We start from the raw sequence: 25940 nt of genomic DNA, 5'->3' as shown, positions 1-25940 counted from the left end.
GTGCAGAGTTTACAGGGTTCTTTGTGTATATCTGGATTGTTCTCCAGTCTGATTCTAACTAGTATTCCTTCTGTGCAGAGTTTGCATGGTTCTTTGAGTATATCTGGGTTTTTCACTCGGGCATCTGCTTTCTTCCCAAGTTGCAGAGATATGCTAGGTGAAATACCAATGCTCACATGCTCAAATGGTCTCCAAAGCTGTGCGTGTGTGCATGTATCCTGTGATGGAGTGGCATTTCATCTAGAATTGGATCGTACCTTATGTCATTTGCTTGATGAGATAAGCAAACAACATGGTCCTTAGTTGGATAATGTGGATATTGAAAGAGGCTGGATAGAGTGGCCAGAACATATATGTTCATGTAATACATGATTCTCCTCTATATATCTGTAGTCTGCAGGAGTAGCCCTCACAGCTGATGTCCTTCTTCATTATCATTATAATGTGTCGACCCAAACACATAGTATCACTTTTGAAAATACACTCTTAATGCATCCACCTCCTTTTGTCATGAAGCTGGTTACATGCAGGTCTGCCTTTTGCAGGTTATCTGTGTTTAATGTTCCTGCTGTTTAATTTTCTACTGTATTACATCAAGTTGTACCATAGTCTTTTCACAGGCATGTCTGTTAACTGACCATTGTTACTTGCTTGTTCTCTCTACTTATATGCCTATTTTGTGTGTTTTTTTTTTTTTGCATATGGTATGACCCATGTCTTTCTCATGTCTTTACATCAAATCTTTTGAAATCTCTTCCAGCAGTCTATTTCAAAATATAGTATTTTATTTCTTCCAATGGCCTATATAAAGACATCTTATCTCTCTGCACATTTCTCTGTCTACCTGAATATCTTCCTGTCAATCTATTAATATATGTATGTATTCATTCATCTGTTTCTTTAGTGGAATACAAGACATACACAACTAAGCCTGCACCTGAAATTTATCTACCTAAAAAAAGAGACAAGGACACTTTACCACAGGAAGCATAACAATATATAAACAACAAAAGAGCAGCAAAATTCATATTTATGTTTATTTTATCACAAAGAGAAGGCAGCTTGTTTGCATACAATATGTCATAATACTTTGACAGTTACCTTTGCAGCCATTCATGTGAAAATGCATTCTTTTATATGACTGCACTGCAGGGATACTTCCCCTATCCCCAAACTGCAGCATCTTTGGAGTAGACTATGGCAGTGAAGTGGGTTCAGGAGAGATGCCCCTACATAAGGGATGCAAGGATCATTACCCACCTCCCTCATGGAAAAGCATAATTTGAATATTTCTATTTTTTAATTTAGACAATTCCAAATGTTGACAGTTGTAATATCAAGATGAACATAACTGAGACTTTGCAGGCATGTGTTTTGTGAGATGGGCTACAAGACAGTGGAGCACTGAACTATGGCTGCCATGTGCATAAGACATTAGTTAATAGATTTAACTATTCTAGCAGGCTGATGAAATTGCTTATTATCTTTTCTGACAACTTAGCTGTATGTGTTTTAGGGCTTTAAGAAACATGGATATTTTTCTTCACTTAAAAACTAACCCTGGGATTCATTAACAATCATGTATGTAATGTGCAGTGCCAACACGATCACTACACTTCATGTAGCTGTTAATGAATCCCAGTCCAACTGTCTGTTTTTTATTTTCATATTTAAAATGGAACTGTTTCTCTGTAGTTTTGCCTGAATGAATAACCTCCTTCATGCTGGGCTCAATTATTCATGGCTGGCCTTCATACTTTATTATAATTTAAGGAAGCCACATCATGACTTTATCTTTTTTTTTTTACTTTATCAATACTTTTAACAAATAAAATGAATGTGCTTTTATTTCATCTGCAAACAGAACATGAACTGGAAGCATGATAACTCTGCAACTTCTCAAGTTCATGAAACCACAATTAAATCCATAAAAAACACAAAAGAACCTGGCCTGAATGATATGAACTTAGCTAAACTAATTAGATGACAGACTCAGCATATGACCTTTGCAAAATATTGAAACCATAGTTAGAGCTAAGAAAGTTAGTCATACAAACACAGCTGTAGTAGCAACTGGTTGGTTCAGGGGTATAATGAAACCAGCTGAAGTGTCTGGAAAAATGATATTGAGAGTTAAATCTTACAAATTGTACATTTGATGCAATACGTAAGGAATAAAATACAATCTGTATGCTGAAGGATATATCTGTCTTCACTGTATAGTAATGTTGAAGGCAGCAGAACATTACTAGTAGCACTAAAATGTGAAAAACAGCACAAGTGGCCACCATCTTTATATATGTGACATTCATTCAAACAGAAAATTTCATAATGCACCCCAGTTAGTGCCATGCCTTAAAGATTTATTTTATTCAATATAACAAAGAGTTGCACCATATTATATAGTAAACATAAAGGGACATGGATAAAATGCAGTAGGGCCACAGTTTACATAAGCAGATATTTTGCTGGCATTATCTAACACTTTCTTAATTCAGAAAACTATTACTTATTCAATACAATCTCCTTTACTGTATTGCAACTGCTCACTTCTACAGAAAAAAAAAAACAGTGAAAAAGAATACTAAATTGTTTCTCAAAATGGTTTCCATGTTTAACATTCAGAATTGTCTGCAATAAATTGGATTTGAGGAATTGCACTTTATACAGATGCATAAATTTAACATTATCCATTTGGGAGGAAAAGATGTTCGGAAGGGTAAGAAACTCTATGAAAGCAACCATGTTCTGGGACTAAGCTTTGAGCTACATCTCGTCTCAAACATCTATTTTTCCACCACACCACCAAAGTTCTTTTAAGGGTTTAGCTAAAAGAACACAAGTGACCACAGATTTTTGATAGGGTCTAGTTGGTTAGCTTCAGAATGTCACGTGAAGTGTGTGCGTGAACCCTAAGTTTGATAACAAATTCTAATGCAGTTACTATAATATCTCAGTTTTTAATGAAAGAAAGAAATGTGGTACTTTAAATACTCTGCAGTATGGCTTAGCTTTGTTACTTTGATCAAAAATAAGTGGAACAAACCACCCTATTCGTATTAGAGCAAACTAAGCTCATACATACAAAAACAGGAATATACAGACAACATACACAAAAGATAGTAGAAAGAGGTGTCCATCCTATTGCTCTAAGGAATGACGTACCTTGTAACAACTCTTGCTTCTCTTTCTCTAGCTTTTTTTCTGTGCAAGCCCTTTTAACATGTTTCCACTGATTTGCAGAGGCTAGTCACGTGTAGTACTTCCATGGCCTAATTACCATATCAGGAAAATATTTGTTCCTTATTCTGCCTTTGGCCTCCCTCTCTCATCTCCTCTATTAAGCCATTCTTTTATTTATTTATTTATTAATGCATGCCTCTTTCTCTTAGTACTTATTCTTAAACATCCATCCAATTTCTATCTCTGTCTCAGATAGACAGACAGACAGACAGATACACACACACACACAGACACACACACACACAGACACACACACACACACACACACACACACACACACACACACACACACACACACACACACACACACACACACACACACACACACACACAAATGTTACTGGGTTTAGTATGAGTAATTGCATCAAATTTAATCAACACACAATTAGTCAACCCAAAATATCTAAAAATGTGGAAGGTCATAACTCAAATCAGTAATGCTCTCAAGGTTACAAAACACTAGATTTTATTTTTTGAAGTAGGGAAGTCATACTCTACCCTCTGGTTTGGGGCAAGTAACATCCCTTCCACACGCACGGCTATAGTGTGATTGATCATGGTATCACAAAACTGAATGCAAAACATCTGACACAACATAGCACAGAATCACACCTTCAAGCATTGAAAACACTGAACAAACTAATCACAAAAGGAAAGCATTTTAATTGTATGTTCTGCACACTAAAACCCTCCATAACACTAGCCTAATTTGTCTGATTAGTGGAAAGGTTTTTTTGTAAAGATAGGTGTAGGGTTAGGGTTCAGAGCAGGGGATAAGCTAGGTTTAGCAGATATTACTAAGGTGGACAGGATGAGATTTAGCCTTCCTGTATCACATTATTAATGCATGTTAAACCACACCCTAACCTTGCACCTTACCTTAACAAAAATATTTCTGTAACACTACCACCAAATAAGACATGCTCAGACAGACAGAGACAGACAGACAGAGACACACAGAGACACACAGAGACAGAGACACAGACGCCACACACGCACACACACACACACATGCACACACACCTGTTATGATACAGCATACATCCAACAAAATGAAAGTCTGATACACAGAAGTTTAGAGCAAATGACCCTGCAGTTCTTGTGCAAACTGATGCATGACATAATAAATGGAGCTCACATATAGATATGTACATATATGTATTTAATACAGAGGTTTATGATTGGGTCTCTGATGGTAACCATGTTATTTGTCTGAGACATGGACACCAAGAAATTCACCTCGAGATCAAAGCTTATGAGGTAAATCTTGATATCTATGTCAAAAACAGATAATAAATTGTTACGATTAGTGATCTGATCATAATTCTTTATAGTATATGGAGTGTTATCTATCCCCTGTACTACCAGTTACAGTTTTATTGGCTTTGAAAGCTGAGAAACCACTTAGAGAGTGCTGTTGCACAGATAACATGCGCAGATTATCTCATTCGCTTAAGAATTCTTGGGGGGGTTGCCAAAGGAAGAAAGTCAGGGACGGGTTTTAAATATTGCTCTAATTTATTTAAAACAATTGCTTGCAGAACATGTTTTGTTGCGATATGCATTTTATGAACAATAAGTCGGGCAGTCCTTGCATTTCTGACTGACTGTAATCTTCTGCAGAGAGTGAAAATATGAAGCAAGATATTTGGGGACAGTTAAGAATGAAGCAACAGCCTTACATGAGACCAACCATAACAGTGTTTAGCACTTTTAAGGTCAGGTTTCCAATTACAGAGGCACCTCACAAGTTTATTGTTTTCCTGATACTGGAGCATAATCACAGCCAGAGCTGCATCATGGTCAAATGGGCCCTAGGCAGGGTAATGGATCAGCCCCCCCCCCCATGTGCGCCCTCAGCCTGCAGTCATTCCAGTGTTCCATTACTTGCCTCTCTCTCTTTCTCTCCAGTTACCATAAGCCATTTGTCCAAACCTGTCAGCATGCATACTATTTCATTATGAGCCTGTATTGCTTTGTTTAGTAAATTGCTATCAGTGTTTGTGTTATAAGTCAAAATAAAAGTGTTAAATTAAATCCAAATATCTGTAATCACTGTATATGTAAAGAAAATAGCATGCACAAAACTCACATTCATTGAAACCTGAAATGCAGCTGTCCAGTGGCGGATTAAGTGTACCTTTGGACTGTTTTCAAACACAAGTCCTCCGCATACATTTTTAGGGCCATGCATAAATGCATGTTTCTTTGATTTTCCTTCATGATTGTATTAAATTACACTCCTTGTTTAATACAGCACCACCTGTCACAGTGTGTTTTCATTTTGTAAATTTGATTTTTTTTTTCCAGTAAGCAATGAAACAAACTATATGAACCAATAATGACAAAGCTACTCATTTCAGAACATTTCAACCACAAAAGGTGACTCACTCCTGATATTATAATCTACCTATATCAGTCAATATGCATGGTCTCTGCAGAATTAAGTCATCTGAATAATTCCACATTAAATAGAACTGTAACAAATGAAGAGGTTGCTGCGGGCAATGACTTTGTATTTCAGTGCGTCATCTACAAATTCAGTGCCTGCTGCTCTTGAAGAATAAATTGCCTTTGTTACATTTAAAAAACTGGTGTCCTGGTGATATGCAATAAGGAAGGGCTGGAAAACTGCCAACAGGTTTAGAGTGACTAGGCATGCCATACAAAGGAAAACACATTCAGGAGGGCAACCCCCCCCCCCCCCCCCCATGCTTCACAGTAGTGTCAGCAGTCAGTCTATCTGGTGTGGGAAGAAAACTCACAACCTTCTGGTAGACTTTGAGAATGTCACCAAAGTCCTGGATGAAGGCAAAACCATACATACAGCTTATCTTGACATAATCCCTCACTATGGCATTACTGAAAAACTCACCCAGTTGGGAGTTAACCCATATGTCACTAGATGGGTAGCCAGCTGGCTCACCGACAGAATGCATACAGTCAAAGTTGGGGATTCCACCTCTAGCAGCAGACCAGTTACCACTGGTGTACCACAAGGATCTGTGCTGGGCCCCCTACTGTTTGGAATCCTCTCTCTCAGAAGTACAGGTGAAAATAGATGGCCTGTGACTTACCAAGTTCGCCACTGACTGCAAACTGGGTGCAATCATTGAGTCCCCCAGAGATGCTGACATACTACAAAAAGGGCTTACACAGAAAAATGATTGATGCCAAAGTGATGGACTTAAACTAAATGCAAAAAAATGTGTTATCCCTTTCGGCAAAGGGGAATTAATTGCAAATTAAAGTATTAACAGAACCCCCACTTAGCTCAAACCTGTGGTAAGAAATTTGGGAACACAGGTTGATAGCAACCTTAACTTTGATGACCATGTATCCAAGTGGTAAGGAAGGCCTTCTATGTTGCACATCTCATAAGTAAGGGCGTTGCATCCAGAGCTAAGGATTTTATACCTCCCTGCACTTATCCCTCATCAGACCACTACTAGAGTACAACACTCCCTTCTGTATGTACCTTACCAGACACCTGCAGCATCTGGAGAGACCTCAGAGATTTCTCACCAAGAAAATTCAGGACCTTCAACACATGGCCTACATGGACAGATTGAAGGCCCTTTCACTGTACTCTATCTTATTAGTTGCTGAGAGGTGACTTGTGCCTGGCCTGCAGAGCAGTCTTAGACCCTGTCCTAGTGGAAATGCTGCACATACGCAAGTCAAATGGGACAAGATTCACTCGATCAAGGAAACAATCTGGCCTGCAACATTAACAGGACTGCCACTCCTCTGGAGCAAACTCCCAAGTCATGTAAAACAGAGCTCCTTAACTATCCTATTTAACAGAAACTTAGACAACTGGATGGGAGACCATAAATTTACCCTGGTGGGGGGGGTGTCACTTATGTCCCTCTTGGATAAGGGCAGTCATTGCTGATCATAGACTAGAGCTGCAAATACAGACCATACAACTTGGTCAATAAGGGAACAAGGGTATAGCATGGCTAGGCTTATAAAGGCTCTAGAGCCAATAGCCTAGTAACGTCCTATGAATCTATGAATCTAGGTATTCTAACTGTGGCACCTCTGACACTGAATAGCACAACTAGGAAACTATGACTGACACTGAAACTTGTAATCATCGTTGATTAAAAAAAATAAATAAATGAATTAAAGGAGACCTGGCAGTCATATCTCTCAACCTATTAGCACAAGAAATCTGGCCAAAGCCAAAACAATGAGGGAACAAAGGCCCAAAAATAGGGACAAGTTTGAAATTTTGCTCACATAAATGTAGGAAGTTGTTAGAATAAAAGGCACTGTGTTACTTATGGAAGATTTTATTTTTTTATCAGCCCCCCAAGCTAACATGGGCCCCCACAGCTAACATGGCCCTAGACAGCTGCCTAGGTTGCCTAGTACTGGATCTGGCTCTGATCACTGCTCTTCATGCTCTACATAAATTTAACTCAAAGTTTCCAGAAGCTCATTGAAGAGAGAGAGGAAGTGACAGAACAAAAACTGCAATACACACCTTCTTGCTAGTCTCTGAATCTAATAATTACAAAATCAGGCAACATTTCGGTGATGACATTCTGAGCACCAGTCAAGTGGACACAGAATGCTTCCTTACTTTTACTCTGGTACAAATCACATCCTTTAACTAAGTAAAAATCTGTTGGTATAACATGAACAACAATGTCACCAGAATCTACAGTTATTTCTTTATTTAGTAAAACAGAATGAGTGCAATACGCTTTCACAAAGGTGCTTTTTCAAGATATAAATATAAAATCAGTTACAAAGCATTTTATATGTAAAAACACATCACATGACCTTAACTCCTGATCAATGAATTTTAAGATAAAACATATTATCCAAAAATCCTTTAAAAATCAGCATAACAACTAAACAAAGTATGAAACCTTTTAGGTGTGTACATATATATAAAAACATATATATATACATATATTTCTATATTTTTATATATATATATATATATATATATATATATATATATATATATATATTATGTATGTATAATGCATATATATATATATATATATATATATATATATATATATATATATATATATATAAAAAAAATACTCTCTAAAATAAGTAATCTATCTAAAATGTCTTCTATTTAATATTGTTTTAAAGAGACAGCATCCTTCATACCAAGGTATTTATCAGGTTTAAGTTTATTAATCCATCTCTAATCTTTACTTTTTTATATAACTACATAGTTGTTTCAATTTATCTGTTGGTATTTTATCTTTTTCTTGGTCATTGCTACTGGTACAGATCACATCCTTCTCTTATTTTTATTTCCTCCTAACTACACAATCTCTATGTTCCTTATATGGCTTTATAAGTTAGAGAGTCCTTCCTCCCTGCTCATTAATGTCCCTTGTACCTCCCCATTTCATAACTGCCTCCAGTAGCTGTAGTTGCTTTATGCATAAATGCCTCGAGGAAATATAAGCTTTTTTGAAAGGTTATAGCAGTGCATTAAGATGGAATGTTACTGAAGTGCTTTCTTTTAGTTTTACAAGATGACACGGATTACAGAGCTTTTACTTTTATTTTTAGAGGTCCTCCAGATGCTGCATCCCACAAGCCCTACGTATGTTTCTTATTTCCAGATACCAAGCTTTGATGGTTATTTCACAGTAAGTTAACTATCAGCTATGATTTGTCTTTCACTGGAGACATTCTTGTTCCCTTTTTTAATATATTTGATTTCTCCCTTTGTTGCTTGCTGACAAACGGCTTACGCTTCCTCAGGTATCATACAATGAAGTGCAAAAGAAATTAGAAAGATACTTGAATATGCAAATATGATTGTTGACTGTGATGTCTGGTGGTTATTCTGTTTTGAATTGAAATTCAAAAATGATTTTGAAGAAAAAAATCTTAAAAAATATCAAAAAATAATTTTTCTTTGACTATTTTCCTTACTTTGTAGGTAGAAACAAGGTTATGTGGCTGCTTAAATAAGTTTGTCCTCCATCATTTAAATTTGCCATTAGTATTGTACCATTTTTATTGTTTAAGAAAGTAATTCTTCATTAATGTTGCATTCCTGCGTTATGGAAAGGAATGTAGCCAGTCTATATTCCAAGGTGAAGTACAACATGTGGCCCTTACTGCTGTGTGATGTATCAGCACTGGCGACATGTTTCCTGTGATATAATTAGAATTTAGTTGTAAAACTGTAGTGCCCAATGCATAAATGTTTTTGTGCATTGTGGTGCTATTTGATTGGACTAACCCTTTTTCTTTTCTCTTTTTATTTCTTGTTCAATACTCTTTTTATCATTGTGCCCTGTTTTTTCTTAACAGTTAATAGAAGAGCTCTAAAAGTGCTGTTAGTTAAACTTCACTAATTACTTTTCAAAACAAAACCTGATGCAGATCCAACCTACCAAATTAAACTGCTCAAGGACTCATCCCACTAACAAAACTCTTAAGTATTGTTGCAGAGGTGCAATCCGCCTCTGTAGGACACATGCTACCCACACCTTTAAAACCATGTGTACCATCTTCATCCTCTCCCAAACATAAAGAAAAGGAAAAAAAGTATGTGAATCATTGTTCACACACAGACTTTGAAACCATACCAGTCATAAGTTTCTGTGGTAAATGCTGATTGTGGAGTTAAAGTTTAATTCTACAAGTTGTGTCGTCAGCAACTAGACCAGAAGGACGTGTAGGATAAGCTTTCTTTTAATTATTTGTATATTGGTAATACTAGATAAACCCCCTCCAGTGATTAGGTGCTCCTACTCTATGTATAAGGACTGCAAGAAGTCCTACAGCTGGTATTGCTGCTCCCACAATGCAGCAGAAAGATAATTATTCCACTTATTCACTATTTATTCACAATACAGATAAGGTGATTTAATAAAGTGTTTAGCAAAATGCACTGTGGCCCAGGTTGTTTCAGACTTAAAAATAGTGTGTGGATTTGTAACCTTTTGTTAGCCATGCCTAATTTAAATATGTACAGTATTACATGGTTTGCAGCACTTTCTGGGGACTCTTGCTCTTTTTAAGAAACCTTACTAATTATATTACCTGATCCCTAAATTAAACCATACAGTTCCTTTACTTTAGGTGATGCATTCAATACTAGCAAGAAATCAAATTAATCATGTTAGAACTCACCAGTGTGTAAAATGCAGCAGTAATGCTTAGTGCACTTTTAGACGTTCCACTCATCCCTTCCACAGATTCCACACTCTGGTGAAAAAACAATGGTAGTATCTGTCTGAAATGATAGTGATGACAGAGAGCAAGTCAGAATGGTAGTAACAAAAAATAATCATTACATATCCCTGTCATGAGAGGGAATATTTTAACATCTACAGTAAGTAAAAGTAATTCAAAATGATGTAAAAAAACAAAAAAATGCACTATGTCTTTCTCGGGTACACATGCAGGAGTCATTCACTTATGTACATGATATCCAAGAGTCACAATGGTCTCTCAGAACATTAGTTCCTTAATTTTTTTTTAAATGAAAGGTAAAAACCTACCCAGAAATACATTCTACAAATCTCTGGGCAACTAAAACATTTGAAAGCAACCTAGCAAACTCAGCACATTAACATTTTCCCATGATCATAATCACATAGATTAGATGATGACATAAGTATGATTCACTATTTCTTTTGAAGCAGTATTTTGAATATTTATTATTATTATTATTTTTTCTGACAATTATTTTCATACTCTTTCATCATCCTATAGCTCCCTACTCAGTGTTTGACATCCACTGTCAGGTCTGTCAGCGTTCACCTTAACTCCTGGACTAACGGACTAAGTCTGTAGGGTTGGGGCCGACACAGAACTTGAGGGCATCCTGGGGAATCTGCCCATTCACATTTGCCAAGGAGGTTAATTTTATCCCCTACCCCCTATTACTTCCCCTTTATTCCCTTGTGGCATGCCCAAGGTGTGAGCATGCAATGAATATGTGCAGAGTATCCCAAACCTCCACAGCAGCTCAGCTTTGTCCTCACCCTATTCCCCCCTTTGTCAAATGCCTCCTAGCTTTATGTCTGCAGTCGTCATTACCAAGGATTATCCCATGGAACCACCCACCCTCTCACCCACCCACAAGGGATGGTCACACTCATCCATACCAGCTGCTCTGTCAGATGCTTGGGCTGCTAATTACACCTGGGTTGCCTGGACTATAGACAGGGTTTTATCCCTCTATACCACCAGAGCAGCTACTTATAAATATCATTAGGCAGAAATCAAGAACTTTACACACCATGTAGTAGATATGGCCCAAAGCTTTCAGTGGTTTATAAAGACAGCTACACAGTGGGATATGACCCTGTAAATGGTCTATATGGTCTTACCCCATTGTATGAACACAGTCCTCCAAGAAGAGAGCACATAATCAAAAGCCCCCCTCAATCTCTAGGATATTATGCAGTTCAGAAATACTACATCAATTCTGAATGGGCTGGTCCAACTACATCAGTTATGGGACTATTACTATGTACTAACAGTTGGTGTTGTGCATCTGTTTGCACTGATCATCCGTATGATGTGTTGTTCAGCTTGCAGAGATGAGCAGCAAAATCAGAGCAGGAGTAAAAAGAAAACATGATGCAGCCAAGCACCTACCAATGGGAACTCCTTATGTTTCTTCATTAACATATTATAATGACCCCACATCTGTCATCATGCATTATGAACAGAAGCATTTTTATGAATTGCTGTGTGCCATTACAACAGACCACATTACAGCAGGGACAGCTACTTACTAAAGCACTTCAGGCACATAAATTATTAAATAACTGTTCTGTGCTATGCTGTGTGGCACTATCCCACTACATGTCAGTCTGTAGCAGCAGTGCACATCATATGCCACTATGTATTATGTGCACCTGTGTGCCATTCATAGCAATTGCCATTCTTCAGTACTCTGCCTGTTATATTACTGAGATCCTGCTCTATGAATCACTGTATTGAGACATGGTGTACTTAACACAGTACACAGAATGCCTGTATGCAACTGCACACTATGGGCTAGGTTCCTAAAGAGTTGCTTTCAGTGTAAGTCTGCCCTGATTCCAAAAGACTTGCTCTCAGTGTAAGTGACTTACTTTGGTGTAAGGCCTGTCTATAAACTGGCTTGCAGAGTGGGTCAGGTGTTTTGGAAAAAACACCTTCTCTCAGCATCTCAGTGCAAGTGGTTCCTTACAATGAGAACACGTCTTTTGGAATAAGGCCCTATATCTTTATGAACTTAGGCCATTTCCTTCAGGGCCTTATCAGAAGCGTGAGACCCAATATTTTGAGTCCTGTTACTCTTTTTATTTTATACATTTGTTAAGCAGGTAAGTCCACTAGGCAGAGACTCCCTTTACACAGGGTGAATGGGTAGCGCTAGCCAGTTACGTGACTTCTTCAGAGTCATATAGTAGACAGATGGAAGTGGACAGAATCAAACCCTAAACCCTAGACTGTATAGCAGCTTTATAAAAGCTTAGGGCTTTAATCCTGTCTGCTAACTGCAAGCCTACTCTGAAAACTAAAGTGCAATTTCATCTCATAAACAGTAAATGCCAAAATTCAGCATTATACCATTAATGTATTTTTAAAGAAGGGGTTCATCCCCTTGCTGCCCAACTATGTATATTAACTTTGAAAATATTTTGTACCTCAGAATGGGGAGAGTACTTAATATATATTCCCCCAATTTCACTTTAACATTCTCAGCATTTGAAGGATCTGTTAGTTTTCAGAATTCTAAATGCATATCCTTAATTTTAATGTAGATTAAATCTTATTTTTAAACAGAGTCATCTTTACTGAGTTCCAGTTGATTGTGATCATTTTATATAATGAAATCCAGAATCAAACTGAACAGATGTTCTTCAACAACAATAATAACATTGGATACAATCCTTCAGCCCATTTCTGATTGCCCATGAATTCATACATGTATTGTGGTGCTTCTATAACTACAGTCATCTAGCACTGGACCCTGCACATTCTGCATTCATATTCGTTCCACATATTAAATACTATAAATCATATCAGCATTAGTCTATATCATTCTTCAGTGTATTCACAAGTGAACTTGCTATGCAAATAACATGGATGCATGCTTTAAACTTTCCCATCTTCAGTTATAAAATCAAACACCCTTTCCTTAATTATAACTTTCCCAATTTTCTTTCTTTCGTTTATGTAGCCAGTAGTTTAGTGTTTCAAGTAATTTCTTCTTATTTTATTGTGCAACTTATCTTTAAATCAGTGTGCTCATTTAAAACCTTCCCATTTTCACATTTGTATCCTTTTGCTATCTTATTCAATTGTAATCGTATTGACTTGACTCTTACTATTGCAACTGGCAACTTATTCTGAAATCCACTTCCCAGTCTCTCTGATCATGCCTGCCCCTACACGCCATCTTTTTTCCTCCATCCTCATAACTCATCCTTTGATTAACACCTGCAAATTCAGCCTTGTACTGGTACAATGAAGCCATCAGACTTCACTGATACTAATTTATTAAATTTAATAAATGCTATAACCAATACTACCCTATAATCCCTAATATACTCAATCCCACCCTAACATGCACCTATTGACCTGTTTTTTACCTGAACTCAGCCTATGCAATCACTCAAATCAACAAACAAGGTAAACCCCATGTTTTGAAAAATATGTATATTCATACCAGTTTATGCTTCTCCACTCCTTCTACCAGACTGATAACACTTATAATTGTCGATAGTTACTGCTTTCACTTCTTGCAAGGAGGATGCTAATAACATTTATTTATTACACCTCATGCATACTTACATCAGCCTTTAAAGTATAACGCACTTCAACGTGAGTTTAATAAGGAATTACAAACATCAAGCATATTTTCAACCGATGGACTCTTACCAATCATCCAAATTAAGCCACATTTACTTTCATAAAGCATAAAGTTCCCAGTAAAACAGGACCCCATAGAATTCTTACAAATTTAATTGTCCAGTTTAAAAATACTGCTGTATGCCCATTTGGTCTGACCATTTTAGACCAGTTAATTACCTCAGTACTATTCCACTTATGCCTGTATCTATAAACAAAAATATAACAGCCTTTCTCAGATCGTATTATGACCATGAGCCTTAAACACTGTAATTGTATCCATAAATCAGTTCCATAGTAATAACTATCTACATACAACCAATTAAATTTCTACTGGGCCACCTAAGTAGTCTAAGCATTTTGTGTATCCATCTCTCCCCAAGTTTATTATAAATATATTCCAAAATTGCTTCACCAACATTCCCATCATACAAATGTGCTGTGAGCCCCATAGTATGCCTGATATTAATTGAACAAGGAGGAATGCATCCATCTTGCACAATCAGATAGTTCCATATAAACATTTATATTTATATTGTCACAGATTCTAAATCAGTCCTCTCATAAGCACAGTTCTATCTTGTCAGTTCAATAATTCTCCAACCTTAAGACAAACTGATTGCGTAACACAAAGCAGTTTGCATTCACTATTCACAGTTTGTAGTTTTCATTAGTTTTTCTCCCCCACTGTTCCACCATTATGTACCAAATCTAAAAACGACAATATGACAAACAGTTTGTTTATAACTGTGACTAAATTAAGTTAACACTGGAGTTTGAATGTTTACTGCTAAAGTGACAATGAAAATAAATTTATAACAAGAAGAACAAATTATTGCAACAAATAATTGCAAACTAGCTCCTTAGAAGTTCAGAGTAAGAGGTCATATGGCATAAAAATATCACAAATATAGATAAAAATTATAGCACAGATATTCACAAACATAAATATGCACTATGTACCTACCTTGTATTGTAGTAACTTTCTCGCCATACTACGTGAACATTTCCATATATGTTGCTTGTCTTTCGGCTTTTTCCCAGCAAGGGGTCGCCACAGCGGAACTCCGGTCCACTAATGATTGGCAGTAGGTTTTTTACGAAACGCCAAGGTGCCAGCTCGACGCCCGACCTTCAACGAAAGCACGTCCATTTATGTACGCATGTCTTTCGAATGCTATATGTATTGTATTGTATTTCTATTTATTCTATATATTCCTTTATTGCATGTTATGTAATTACTTCAGAAATATGTATACTTAAAATGTGAATTGTGTTTATCTTTTTTCTTGCTATTTGTTTGTTTACTTAAACTTTTTTTTTTTTTTTTTTGGGAGCTTTTCTCCTCGGGTCTCTGCTGAAAAAGGGCTTCTAAGAACCCAGACAGACTAACCCAGTTAACAAATGTAAAAATAAATAAAATAAATAAAAGAATGCTTCCTTTTGCAGGTCTAGGATTATAGCATTTGCAGATGATGGCCATGATTCCTCTACCCCATACTTGGCATCTGAGCACTGACAAGAATAGGACTGCAAGAAGTCTATGTCATGAGCTCTGTACCAGGGCCGAGGCTTCATTATACAGTAAAAGACTGAGATGGAAGCATCTGTATGAATATACAGTTTTCAGCTGTACTTCTGAACTGTCACTGAACCAAGATGGCATGCTGTAAGAATTAAAAGGTAATTCTGTTGCTGCTTTTTTTGCAGCTCTGACCAATGCCTTGCTGTTGTTGTGTTGTTGTCTTTCGGCTTTTCCCAGTTAGGGATCGCCACAGCGGAACTCCGGTCCGCTAATGATTGGCAGTAGATTTTCATGAACTAGCTCGATGTTCAACCTTCAACGAAGGCATGCCCATTTACGCATGTCTTTCGAACACCCACCCAACTGCGGGGAGGACATGTAGACTCCACACAGAAGGCACTCCCCCGCACTCCAGCCGAGAATCGAACGGGAGAACCTCTTGCTGTGAGGCAACAACGCTACCGCTGCTACTATTTTTTTCCATTTGGTCATACCTCTGGGGCAGAGTAACAGTAAGCCTGAGAGACTTTGTTTATATTTTGATAGAAAACAGTTAAACTGCACAGCCATTCTGAAATGTATGCTTCTATGAATTCACATATTTTGTAATCCATAGAACAGCATAACATTTTACAGATTTCTTCAGTTTTTGGCTTCTCTATGGTTGTCATCTATCATTTTTTCCAGACTATCCACAAATCAGAATGATTCCCTGGCAGTCTAAAAATCACTGCACAAATTCCATTTTTTTCTGTATGGCAGCAAAAACACAACACCATTGCCACCATGAGTTTCTTTTTTTTGCAGAAACATCACACTGATAAATCTGAGAATATGTTGAAAAGGAAAGACTAGAAAAAGACATTACACCTCCCAATGATATGCCCATTTACATCATAAAACAGAGGCAGAAATGAGCAGAGTAGATGAGAAAAAGGATGAATTAAGGCAGAACTAGGGTGGTGTAAGGAATGTGGCTTTTGTTTTGATTTTTTGCATCAGTAAAAGGTGGTAACTGTAAGTTTCTCTGAAGATGCAAGAGGAATGTCTCTGAAAACTGGAAGTCCCAAATGTAATGTTTTGAGATGCAAGTCACTTTGACTGGCCCTAGGGATAAACCAGAGTACATCCAATGTGCCATATTTCTTCGTGTCATGGGTCAGTAAACCATTAAGGTACTTAACACATTATTTTGTAAAGAAGTAGAAAACTAAAACTTGCATGACTGAAAAGTAAATTACAAGCAGGCTACCAGGCAAAGAAGAACTTATGTTATCTAAAATTTTTGGCTTTCTATTGAAATGCCAAGACAGAGATTATACAGTCTCAAAATACCATAATAAAAGACTGAAAATACAGGAGAAGAGTGAATACTGAACTGTATTCCAAACTTATATACAGTAAGTTCTCAGTTAACCAGCACCTATGGGGATTGGTAGATGGCGGATAAGTGTAGTTTCTGGTTGCTTGAGAGTTACTATTAAAAATAGACATGACAAATACTGTACCCTATACTATACCATACCATAAACACTGTATTGATTTGATTTTAATATTGAAATACAGTAATTAAAAGCCTGGCTGGAATAATAATATTTTAAACTTATACTTCTGCTAGAAAGTGTGGCATGCAGAATGGTTTTCAGTGGCACGTTGAATGGATCGGAATTGAATGAATTGAATAGAGAGAGGGAATGCATGTATGGAAGCAGAAGAAATGTGTGTGAGAGATCGGGGAGGTGTATGAAAGCTGAAGAAAGTGTGTTGGAATGCATGTATGGAAGCAGACAAAATGTATGTGAGAGATCGGGGAGATGTATGAAAGTTGAAGAGAGTGTGTGTGAGAGTTCGGAGAGAGAAAGAGTGAGTGAATGTATGTATAAAAGCTGAAGAGACTGTGTGTGTGAGAAAGATTGGAGAGAAAATGTGCAATCTGATGCAAACTGACTGACTGACTGAGTATGGAGCAAGTGTTGACATTTTAGTGATTTGACTTGTTTGGTTTTACTTGTTCTCAGGTTGGGGAGAGAGGGAATTTATTTGTATCTTCCTTTGCAAAACTCTAAAAACGTAAGGCATGTTTCTGCAGGGGAAAACAGAAAATACAACATATGTAAAACTGAATTATTCATACTTTACTGTATTTCTTTGATTTTTTTTTTCTGGTTGAGAGTTCTGGTTGCTTGCTTGTTAGCTGACAGTTTACTGTATACCAACTGCTGCTTTGGAGAAAAGCGAATATTCCTAGGGGTTTCAGTCACTGACATAGTATATATATAAATTTGGATTTTTGATCACTTGGTGTCCCCATTTTGGGATTCAGCAATCAGAGTCCTGACATTTTAAATGGTTGCCGAATTGTTTACTTTTTACAAGAAAGTAAGACATCCACAAGCATAGTGATGCTGCTGTCACAGAATTAAAGCATACAACACATGATTAAGGATTAAAACATACAACACAGGATTAAGAATTAAAGCATACAACACAGGATTAAGGATTAAAGCATACAACACAGGATTAAGGATTAAAACATACAACACAGGATTAAGGATTAAAGCATACAACACAGGATTAAGGATTAAAGCATACAACACAGGATTAAGATTTAAAACATACAACACAGGGTTAAGGATTAAAGCATACAACACAGGATTAAGGATTAAAACATACAACACAGGATTAAGGATTAAAGCATACGACACAGGATTAAGGATTAAAGCATACAACACAGGATTAAGGATTAAAACATACAACACAGGATTAAGGATTAAAGCATACAACACAGGATTAAGATTTAAAGCATACAACACAGGATTACGAATTTGTGGAATTGTGATTCACTGATAAGAGACAGCATAGTCTGCAACATCACAAGGATCAGACTATTGAAAGAAGCCAATTTAATATCAGGGAAATGCCATAGCTGTGCATTGTGGGAGTGATCTGTCACATGGCAACTAAAATAATAGAAAAGTCAGACGTGTAAAACTGAGATTGCATGTTACAATAGTGAAAATGAAGCCTTTAGGTGGTTGTTTTAAGTGGGTCAACATGTTTCTTGCTGATGTAAGTTTCTGTAGTCTGTGAGGTCATTGTCTAAACTTCTACTGAATGCTTTAATTGAGTAGAGCAAATATGGTAAGTTTAGAGGAATTTGAGTGGCATTGTTGATGAGGTAAGGGTACAGATATCCATCTTTTGCATGCTTTTGCTGCTGACTTGAGGCACCTTCATTTGCATCTGCCTACAGTTCCATTCCCTGCAGTTCTTCATGCTATCGCAGCACCTTGTTCAACTAATATTGCAATAGTCTCCCTTAAGGCAGAGACTTGACTATGGAGGCCCTTTAATTCTTTATGTTCAGGTTTTTCAGGAGTGATGCTTTGAAGAGTCAGATGTGTTAAGCAGGGACCCATCATACTGTAGGGCATAGTATTTTCTATTTCTGTTTAAGCCCTACCTACCAAGATATGTTGAGCTTAAAGGGTGTGAAATGGTTTAGTGAGAACACACCCCTGTTTGAGACTTTCTAATTCTCAGATTCAAGTCATTTAATATTATGTATGACTTCAGGGTTACATACTTTTAGCAGTTTTTGCCTGCACTGACTGTCAATCATCATCCCACTCTCAGCCTGTCAGCCCATCCATTTCTATCACCAGGGTGAAATTTGACTGAGAGTAGCCATCATTTAGTCAGCCATCAAGGGATAGTTTGGGGTTTTTCTGTTATAGCCTTTTTTCACTGCCTCTGCTTGGTTAAGCATGGGCAGACATCTATACAATGGCCTGACCGTGCTGGTCCTCTCTCGCTTTCACATGGGACATTGTCAGCATCAGCCCTACCTCCAGCTCTGAAGTTTAGGGAATGGTTTCCCTAGGCTCCCTCAGAGAAATTGCACTTCCCTCTTTGCCCCATACCTTACACAATTGTTCCCATCCTCCCAGTAGTGGTGAGTCTACCTCCTTCACACCTGCCCCTCCATGCTTGGTCTCTAAACAAGCCCATGTCAGGGTGTTATTTAATGAAACATCCCTGTGCAAAAAAAACCCTTCAGGTTTTGCTTAGCTGTCACCACTTCAAGATTGCACATCTCCTTACTCTGGTATGATGATTTGAGTAAAGCCTGCCTCTAACCTGTGTACTTGAACATGAAGAGATCTATTACTAAAGCAAACAGTCTCAGGACAAAAAAGTTAGTATAATCAATCGACTTGTTTTTATCTTTCACATGTTAAAAAGTAAATGATACTAATATCATAACTTATTAGTTCGTCTGTCACTTTTTGACTTTGATTTTTGTCTTTAATTGGACTGAACAGTATAACTGTCTCATGTGACATGAACCACTTGGATGCCTATATAATGTTTAAAAAACAAAGGTGCAATCTCCAGAAATGCAGGACACAATACTAAGTGAAGAGGGCAATATCTGACAGTATTCCCACAAATGCAGGACACAATACTAAGTGAAGAGTGCAATATCTGACAGTATTCCCACAAATGCAGGACACAATACTAAGTGAAGAGGGCAATATCTGACAGTATTCCCACAAATGCAGGACACAATACTAAGTGAAGAGGGCAATATCTGACAGTATTCCCACAAATGCAGGACACAATACTAAGTGAAGAGGGCAATATCTGACAGTATTCCCACAAATGCAGGACACAATACTAAGTGAAGAGGGCAATATCTGACAGTATTCCCACAAACGCAGGACACAATACTAAGTGACGAGGGCAATATCTGACAGTATTCCCACTTCTGTGAGGTACAGCAACTCCAGTAAGTAAACATAAGCAACAGAGGGGTTAATGGGTGCCTGAAAAGCATAACAGTGAGACTGATAATTTGCTGTTGCTCTGTATGCATGACATTTATTTTTGCAGTATCAGAGCCAGTGATATCACATCTAATACTTCTGATAGGGTGAGCGTCTGCATAGGCACCATTCTTCCATAAAATGACAAAAATAGAGGGAACATTGGATATGCTCTGAACACAAATATTCCTTTCTCAGACTGCATTTTCCTTCTTAAAATTATTATATTACTTCTATATTTAAATAAAAGGCTACTTTGTTATTTACAACCTTTTCTGACATTTCTGTACTACTCAACTTCTTTGATGCACACCTTTTCCTTATTAACTTTGCACAGAATCTTCTAATAGGTTCATAGGTACTTGCTGGACAACTGACCTGTGAGGATCTTAAGAAGCCCAGTCTTATGTTCCCATGGCAATTTCTACACTTCGCATATGAATAACCCAGTGACAGACTGAACAAAGATATGATGAAACATTTACTTGTTTCTGCTATGCATAAGGGACAAGGAGGCTAAACTAGGGGAGAATTTGTGGTTACCCATCCATTTGTCTAAACTACATTTGAATAGAGTAAGGGGAAGTACTTTGCTTTGTGTGGAGTGAGAGATGGTTCCATAGAAGCAGTGCTGTCTATGATATATACCATCCCTCAAACGTGTTGTATTTATTGTGCAAAACAATATGACACCATTTGATTTACAAATGTCTAATAGGTCTGAGAGAAGATAGAAATAATTAGAAATTCTAGTCATTTCTTTAGCAATTTATCTGTAATTAAGCAGCAATTTAGATAACTGCCACTGGAAATGAATGTCCAGAAAACCCTCAGGTAAAATGAAGGGCAACAATGTCATACTTTGAAGAATATAGCCCATTGTTGGAGTCAGAATCTTCAGCAAAAAAAAAATTTAAATATCATGTCAGTATCATAGCCCAACAACAAGCCATTTTGGGAACACCAAATTAAAAAAAAATAACACTAACTACCTACACAGATGCTGAAACATTTGTACTTTATTCTCAATAAAATAAAGTATTTTACTATGCATTCCTATAATCTGGAATAAACCACTTTCATCTATCCATCAGTCAGAATCTTTACAAACTTTCAAGAAAAAAACTTAGATAATTAGGCACATATTAATGTCTGTAATCCTGTATCATCAGAGTCAGTGTTCCTAGACAGCCTTCAGGCCTGAATACTCTAATTAGACTTAGGTTCATAGGTAGGTACTAGGCTATCTGCCAGAGGGCATTTATAAGCCTAGCCAGAGTGTGTCAGCTTTCGCCGCCCCATTGATTAATTAACTGAGCCTCTGTCAAGAAGAGCCAATGAAGTGATCCCAGGGGTGTATTTTCTGTTATCTATCCACTCGTCAAGGTTTCTTTTGAAGAGTGTTAGTGAGGGAATGTAGTTAGAAATTTTGTTCCAAAGCATGGGGAGTCTCTGTGACAGGAATCTGTCTCTCCAGCATGTTCTATTTATTGTTGTGGCAAGGTTTAGCTCACTAGAGCGAGTGGCTCGCAGTGACTTGGATTTCTTTAGGTGGAGCATGTCCATCAATTCTGAGTTGGACATGGCTTTGTAAGTCAGGCAGAGATCACTTCTGAGTAAGCGATATGCAACTGAGTACAGCTAGAGTTTTTCCAGTTGGGCTGCAAAGGACATATGTTTGAGGCCAGTAATCCTCTTGGTGAGGTACTTTTGTAGTCTTTCCAGCTGTTGGAAGTGTCTTGTGAAGTACATCCCAAATGGGGCATTGTACTCTATGATGGGTCTGATGAGTGACGAGTAGAGGGGCACTAAAACCTCTTTATTTCTAGAAGCGAACCCTTTAGTAATTAGATGGGCTACATAGAAGGATTTCCTAACTACTTTGGCAATATGATTGTCAAAGGAGAGATTACTATCTACCTGGGTCCCCAGATCTCTTATTACCTCTTCTGTATTAAGGGGGCTGCCACCTATGTGGTAATTCATGGGTGTTTTGTTTTTCCCTAACGGGATGACTATGCATTTTTTGGCATTTAGCTTGAGACCATGACTTTGACACTAGGTGTCTGTCTCAGTAAGGCCCTTTTGGAGAATGTCCGTGTCAGCCGGAAAGTCAATTATGGCTCACAGTTTGCAGTCATCGGCGAACTTGGTCAGCCATAGTCCTCCTGTGTTGCCTGTACTTCTGAGAAGTATATGCCAAACAGTAGTTATGAGTCTTATGAGACTTATATCAAAATGTATGTCTCATATGTTAGTAAGAATGAGTTTGCATCCTGTAAGTGGCTGGTACCGACTAATAATTAGTTTTACTGACTTGTGTTCACTGAATACTGAGAATGGCTTCACTTTTCATCTGACCCTGAAAAGGAGAACTCAGGAAAAGGAGAACTCGGGTTTTTGGAAAGTGAATTAATTAATTCACTCATTGGGTGATTTTTTTTAAGTTTCTGACCAGAATAGTCCTTTTATCAAACTATCACAAAAGTAGGCCAGATGTTTTAAATCACTGGAGGTACAAATTTCAAAGACATCCTAGGCATGATAGAGTAAGTTAAAAGGAAAGCAGTTTAAGTAGCTAGAATGATTTTAAATCATGCTTTCAAGTGAACATTATTGGTGACAGCCAAAGATACTCAACATCTCTTCTTCTAAGCCCACAAGAGGAGAACTTAGCAAGCACTGCTCCAATTTCATAATGCATTTGCTAGAACAGACTTTCATCCAGATTGCTATCTGCTAGACTTGCCGTATTCCAGTATTCACTGCATGCATGCTATCATACCTTACAATCCCACAAAATAAAGCACTATTGTGCTCTTACTTCTATTTTACAGTTTAGACTCAAGATACTTTGCCTCTTTTCATGAGCAAAATACAGAAAGAAACAGGGATGCAGTACTGCCAAATGCTGACAGATGGCACTACTCAGCACAAAAATATGCAAGAGAACTGGGTAGGTGGAAGGAAACATGTAAGTTCATCAGTATGCATTTTCTACATTTTATGTAACTGGTAATTCAATCTATGCACAGAGTATTATTACTAATATTCATTAAGGTAGTTGAATATAACAAGGCAATAAGTGGAACTGGAATCCCATTGTACTGCATTTGTTTAGTGGCAGAAGAAGACAGCGTGACTACCTTATTTGGCCTCTAAGTGTATTCAGCATTGTACTCCCCACCTCCACCTTCCCGTCCTTCACATACTTCATGCTGACTTGAATGCCTACATTGATTTCTCTTCTACCACCCCAACAGATATTCTGTTTCATGGGTCCACCGCCTTCTCCACAATGGCATACTTCCATAGATCCATGTATTTGCTGACCACTACCATTTAATCCCTGTGCCCTATGCTGCCTGCCATCCTTCCTGTTCAAGTGGATCACTTCACCTTTCCATAACATGACTTTGTGCACAGCTGTCATGCTCTTTCTCTTCTTCAGTTTCTAAAGAAAAATCTCTTGCCCATCCAGTTTCTGGTTATATAATTTCCCCTCCCTCTCATACAACTTTTCAGTGTCCTCTGGAGTACTTTCAGTTGCCTGATGCTCATCTCCCTGTATACTCTCCAGAACAGCACCTGACTAAGAGTTATAGCATTACTTCTTTGCTTCTGGACCCTGCCCCCTCAATGATACTTCCCAGTATTCAGTTTGCTGCAGCCATAGCCATTTTCATTGCCCCTGATGGTCCTAATCCAGGTGTAATCAGTACCTTAAGATACTTTTTCTGCTCTTTCACCATTAGCTTCTCTCTACATGGTTGCCATGCCTCAGATGCAGTACTGGTTATTTGTCTTCAACAAAACTCAACTCAGTCATTCTGCCCACTTGGTCAACCTTTTCCAGGCTTTCCTTAAAATCTGCTGCCAACTGTCCACTGCTGCACCTTTTTTTCATACATAGAGAGGTTGATCCTGTTCACTGGACTTTAGGTATATCTAAAATTAACACTTTGAAGTGTATGGGACTTGGGATCAATCCTCGACATGCCTCACTAGTGATTTAAATTATTCCTAATGAACACATTTTTTCTGAAGATTGATGTCTGTTAGGAAAAGATTTGGCCTTTTCACTGGGATTTTCTGGATGACTATCTGCCACTGTTGCTAGGCACTGGACCATTATTCTCTGCCCCCCTCCTTTACATAAGGCTACCGGTTTTGCCATTTTTCTGTTTTCAGGTACTTCTGCACTGGCCACTGATGTGTAGACCTCTATCAGTTGTTCATCAAAGAAGCTAGATTTCTGAAGATCTTGATAGACAAACTAACTGGTCCATGTGGCTTATCCTCCCTAAGAACAGAAAACTATCACCATAATCCTTCTGCTCTAGACTTTTATCTGTCCATTTTACTCCTCAACTCTAGCTCCATCTCTGCATGATATCGTCTCTTACTTTTCCATTAAGAAGACTGAAGTGATGTATTCATTTTGTCCCTTTCGTTTAGTACTTAGCCTAAAGGGTTTCTCTGTATTTATAAGTGTTAGTCACATATCTTTGAATGCATTACTGCTCAATACCTGAGTTGTTTGGCTTCTGTTACATACCTACAATCAACGGCATTACTAGATGAGTTAAGTACAAACTTGCAGTGTTAAAGATTGTACTGCATTTTATTTTTTTGTCTATTTAATTGTTTCATTAAATATTGTGGTCTGTGTCTCTCTGTAGTTATTTATTTTTCTATTTAATTGTTTCATAGAATACTGTGGTCTTCTCTGTCTCTGAGGTTAGTTTCCCACCCGCCCTACCTGTTCTTGTTGTGGTATTAATCTTGGTGGCTTTGGAATTGGCCACCCCTCCTGTAAATTTGTGTTTAAACACTCCTCCTGGGTCTATCTCATTTGCTCACTCAGCTGAGTAGAGTGAGATCATACTTTGACTTTAGACACTCCTACCAGTCCCATCTGTTTAGCTCTATCCCAGGTCTATTCCAGTCTAGTGTCACTAGCTCATTCTACCTAATACAGAGAGAACATTTGTGAAGGGCAAGCCACTTAGGTCCTTAATTTTGAATTATCTTCTGTTTCTCCTTTCTCCCTTCCTACTTTCCAAAAAAAATGTTTTTTTCTAAGCTTGTTTCCTGCCTTTCCTGTAACTAGTCTAGTCCAGATACATATGTGCTGTAACCAGGACTGTTTGTAAGCTTCTGAGCCCCCAAAGCCTTTTTGTGTTGGAGGGAAGCCTTCTAGCTTATCAGTGGGAGTGGTAAGCACCAGATAGCCTATCTACCATGAGTGGTGTCTGGCCCAGAAATTGTAGTTTATTGGCCATTTGGCAGTTTTTCCATCTCTTTCAACTTTCTGGTTTAAAATCCCGTGTTTGCGCTTTTTTCCCAACTTTCCTGTAACTAGTCTAGTCCAGATACAGATTTGCTGTATCTAGGACTGTTTGTAAGCTTCTGTGCCCCACAAGCCTTTCTGTGTTGGAGGGAAGCCTTCTAGCTTATCAGTGGGAGTGGTAAGCACTAGGTAG

At 37.8% G+C, this 25940-nt stretch overlaps 1 protein-coding gene across 3 annotated transcripts in view; it reads right to left on the bottom strand.

Moving 5' to 3' along the window:
* The window catches only part of LOC122816589 (putative sodium-coupled neutral amino acid transporter 10), a 436081-nt gene that overhangs the window by 152910 nt on the left and 257231 nt on the right, over window positions 1-25940 (bottom strand). For all 3 annotated transcript variants that reach the window (XM_044089479.1, XM_044089480.1, XM_044089481.1), the window contains one exon: window positions 10378-10480. In XM_044089479.1, the coding sequence (XP_043945414.1) occupies window positions 10378-10480 (103 nt within the window). The remainder of the gene's footprint in view (window positions 1-10377; window positions 10481-25940) is intronic.

This window comes from Protopterus annectens, chromosome 12.part0 (genome assembly GCF_019279795.1).
Source record: "Protopterus annectens isolate FY-2018-M chromosome 12.part0, PAN1.0, whole genome shotgun sequence".
Classification (NCBI taxonomy): Eukaryota; Metazoa; Chordata; order Ceratodontiformes; family Protopteridae; genus Protopterus; species Protopterus annectens.
This window is presented reverse-complemented; position numbering and strand designations above follow the sequence as displayed.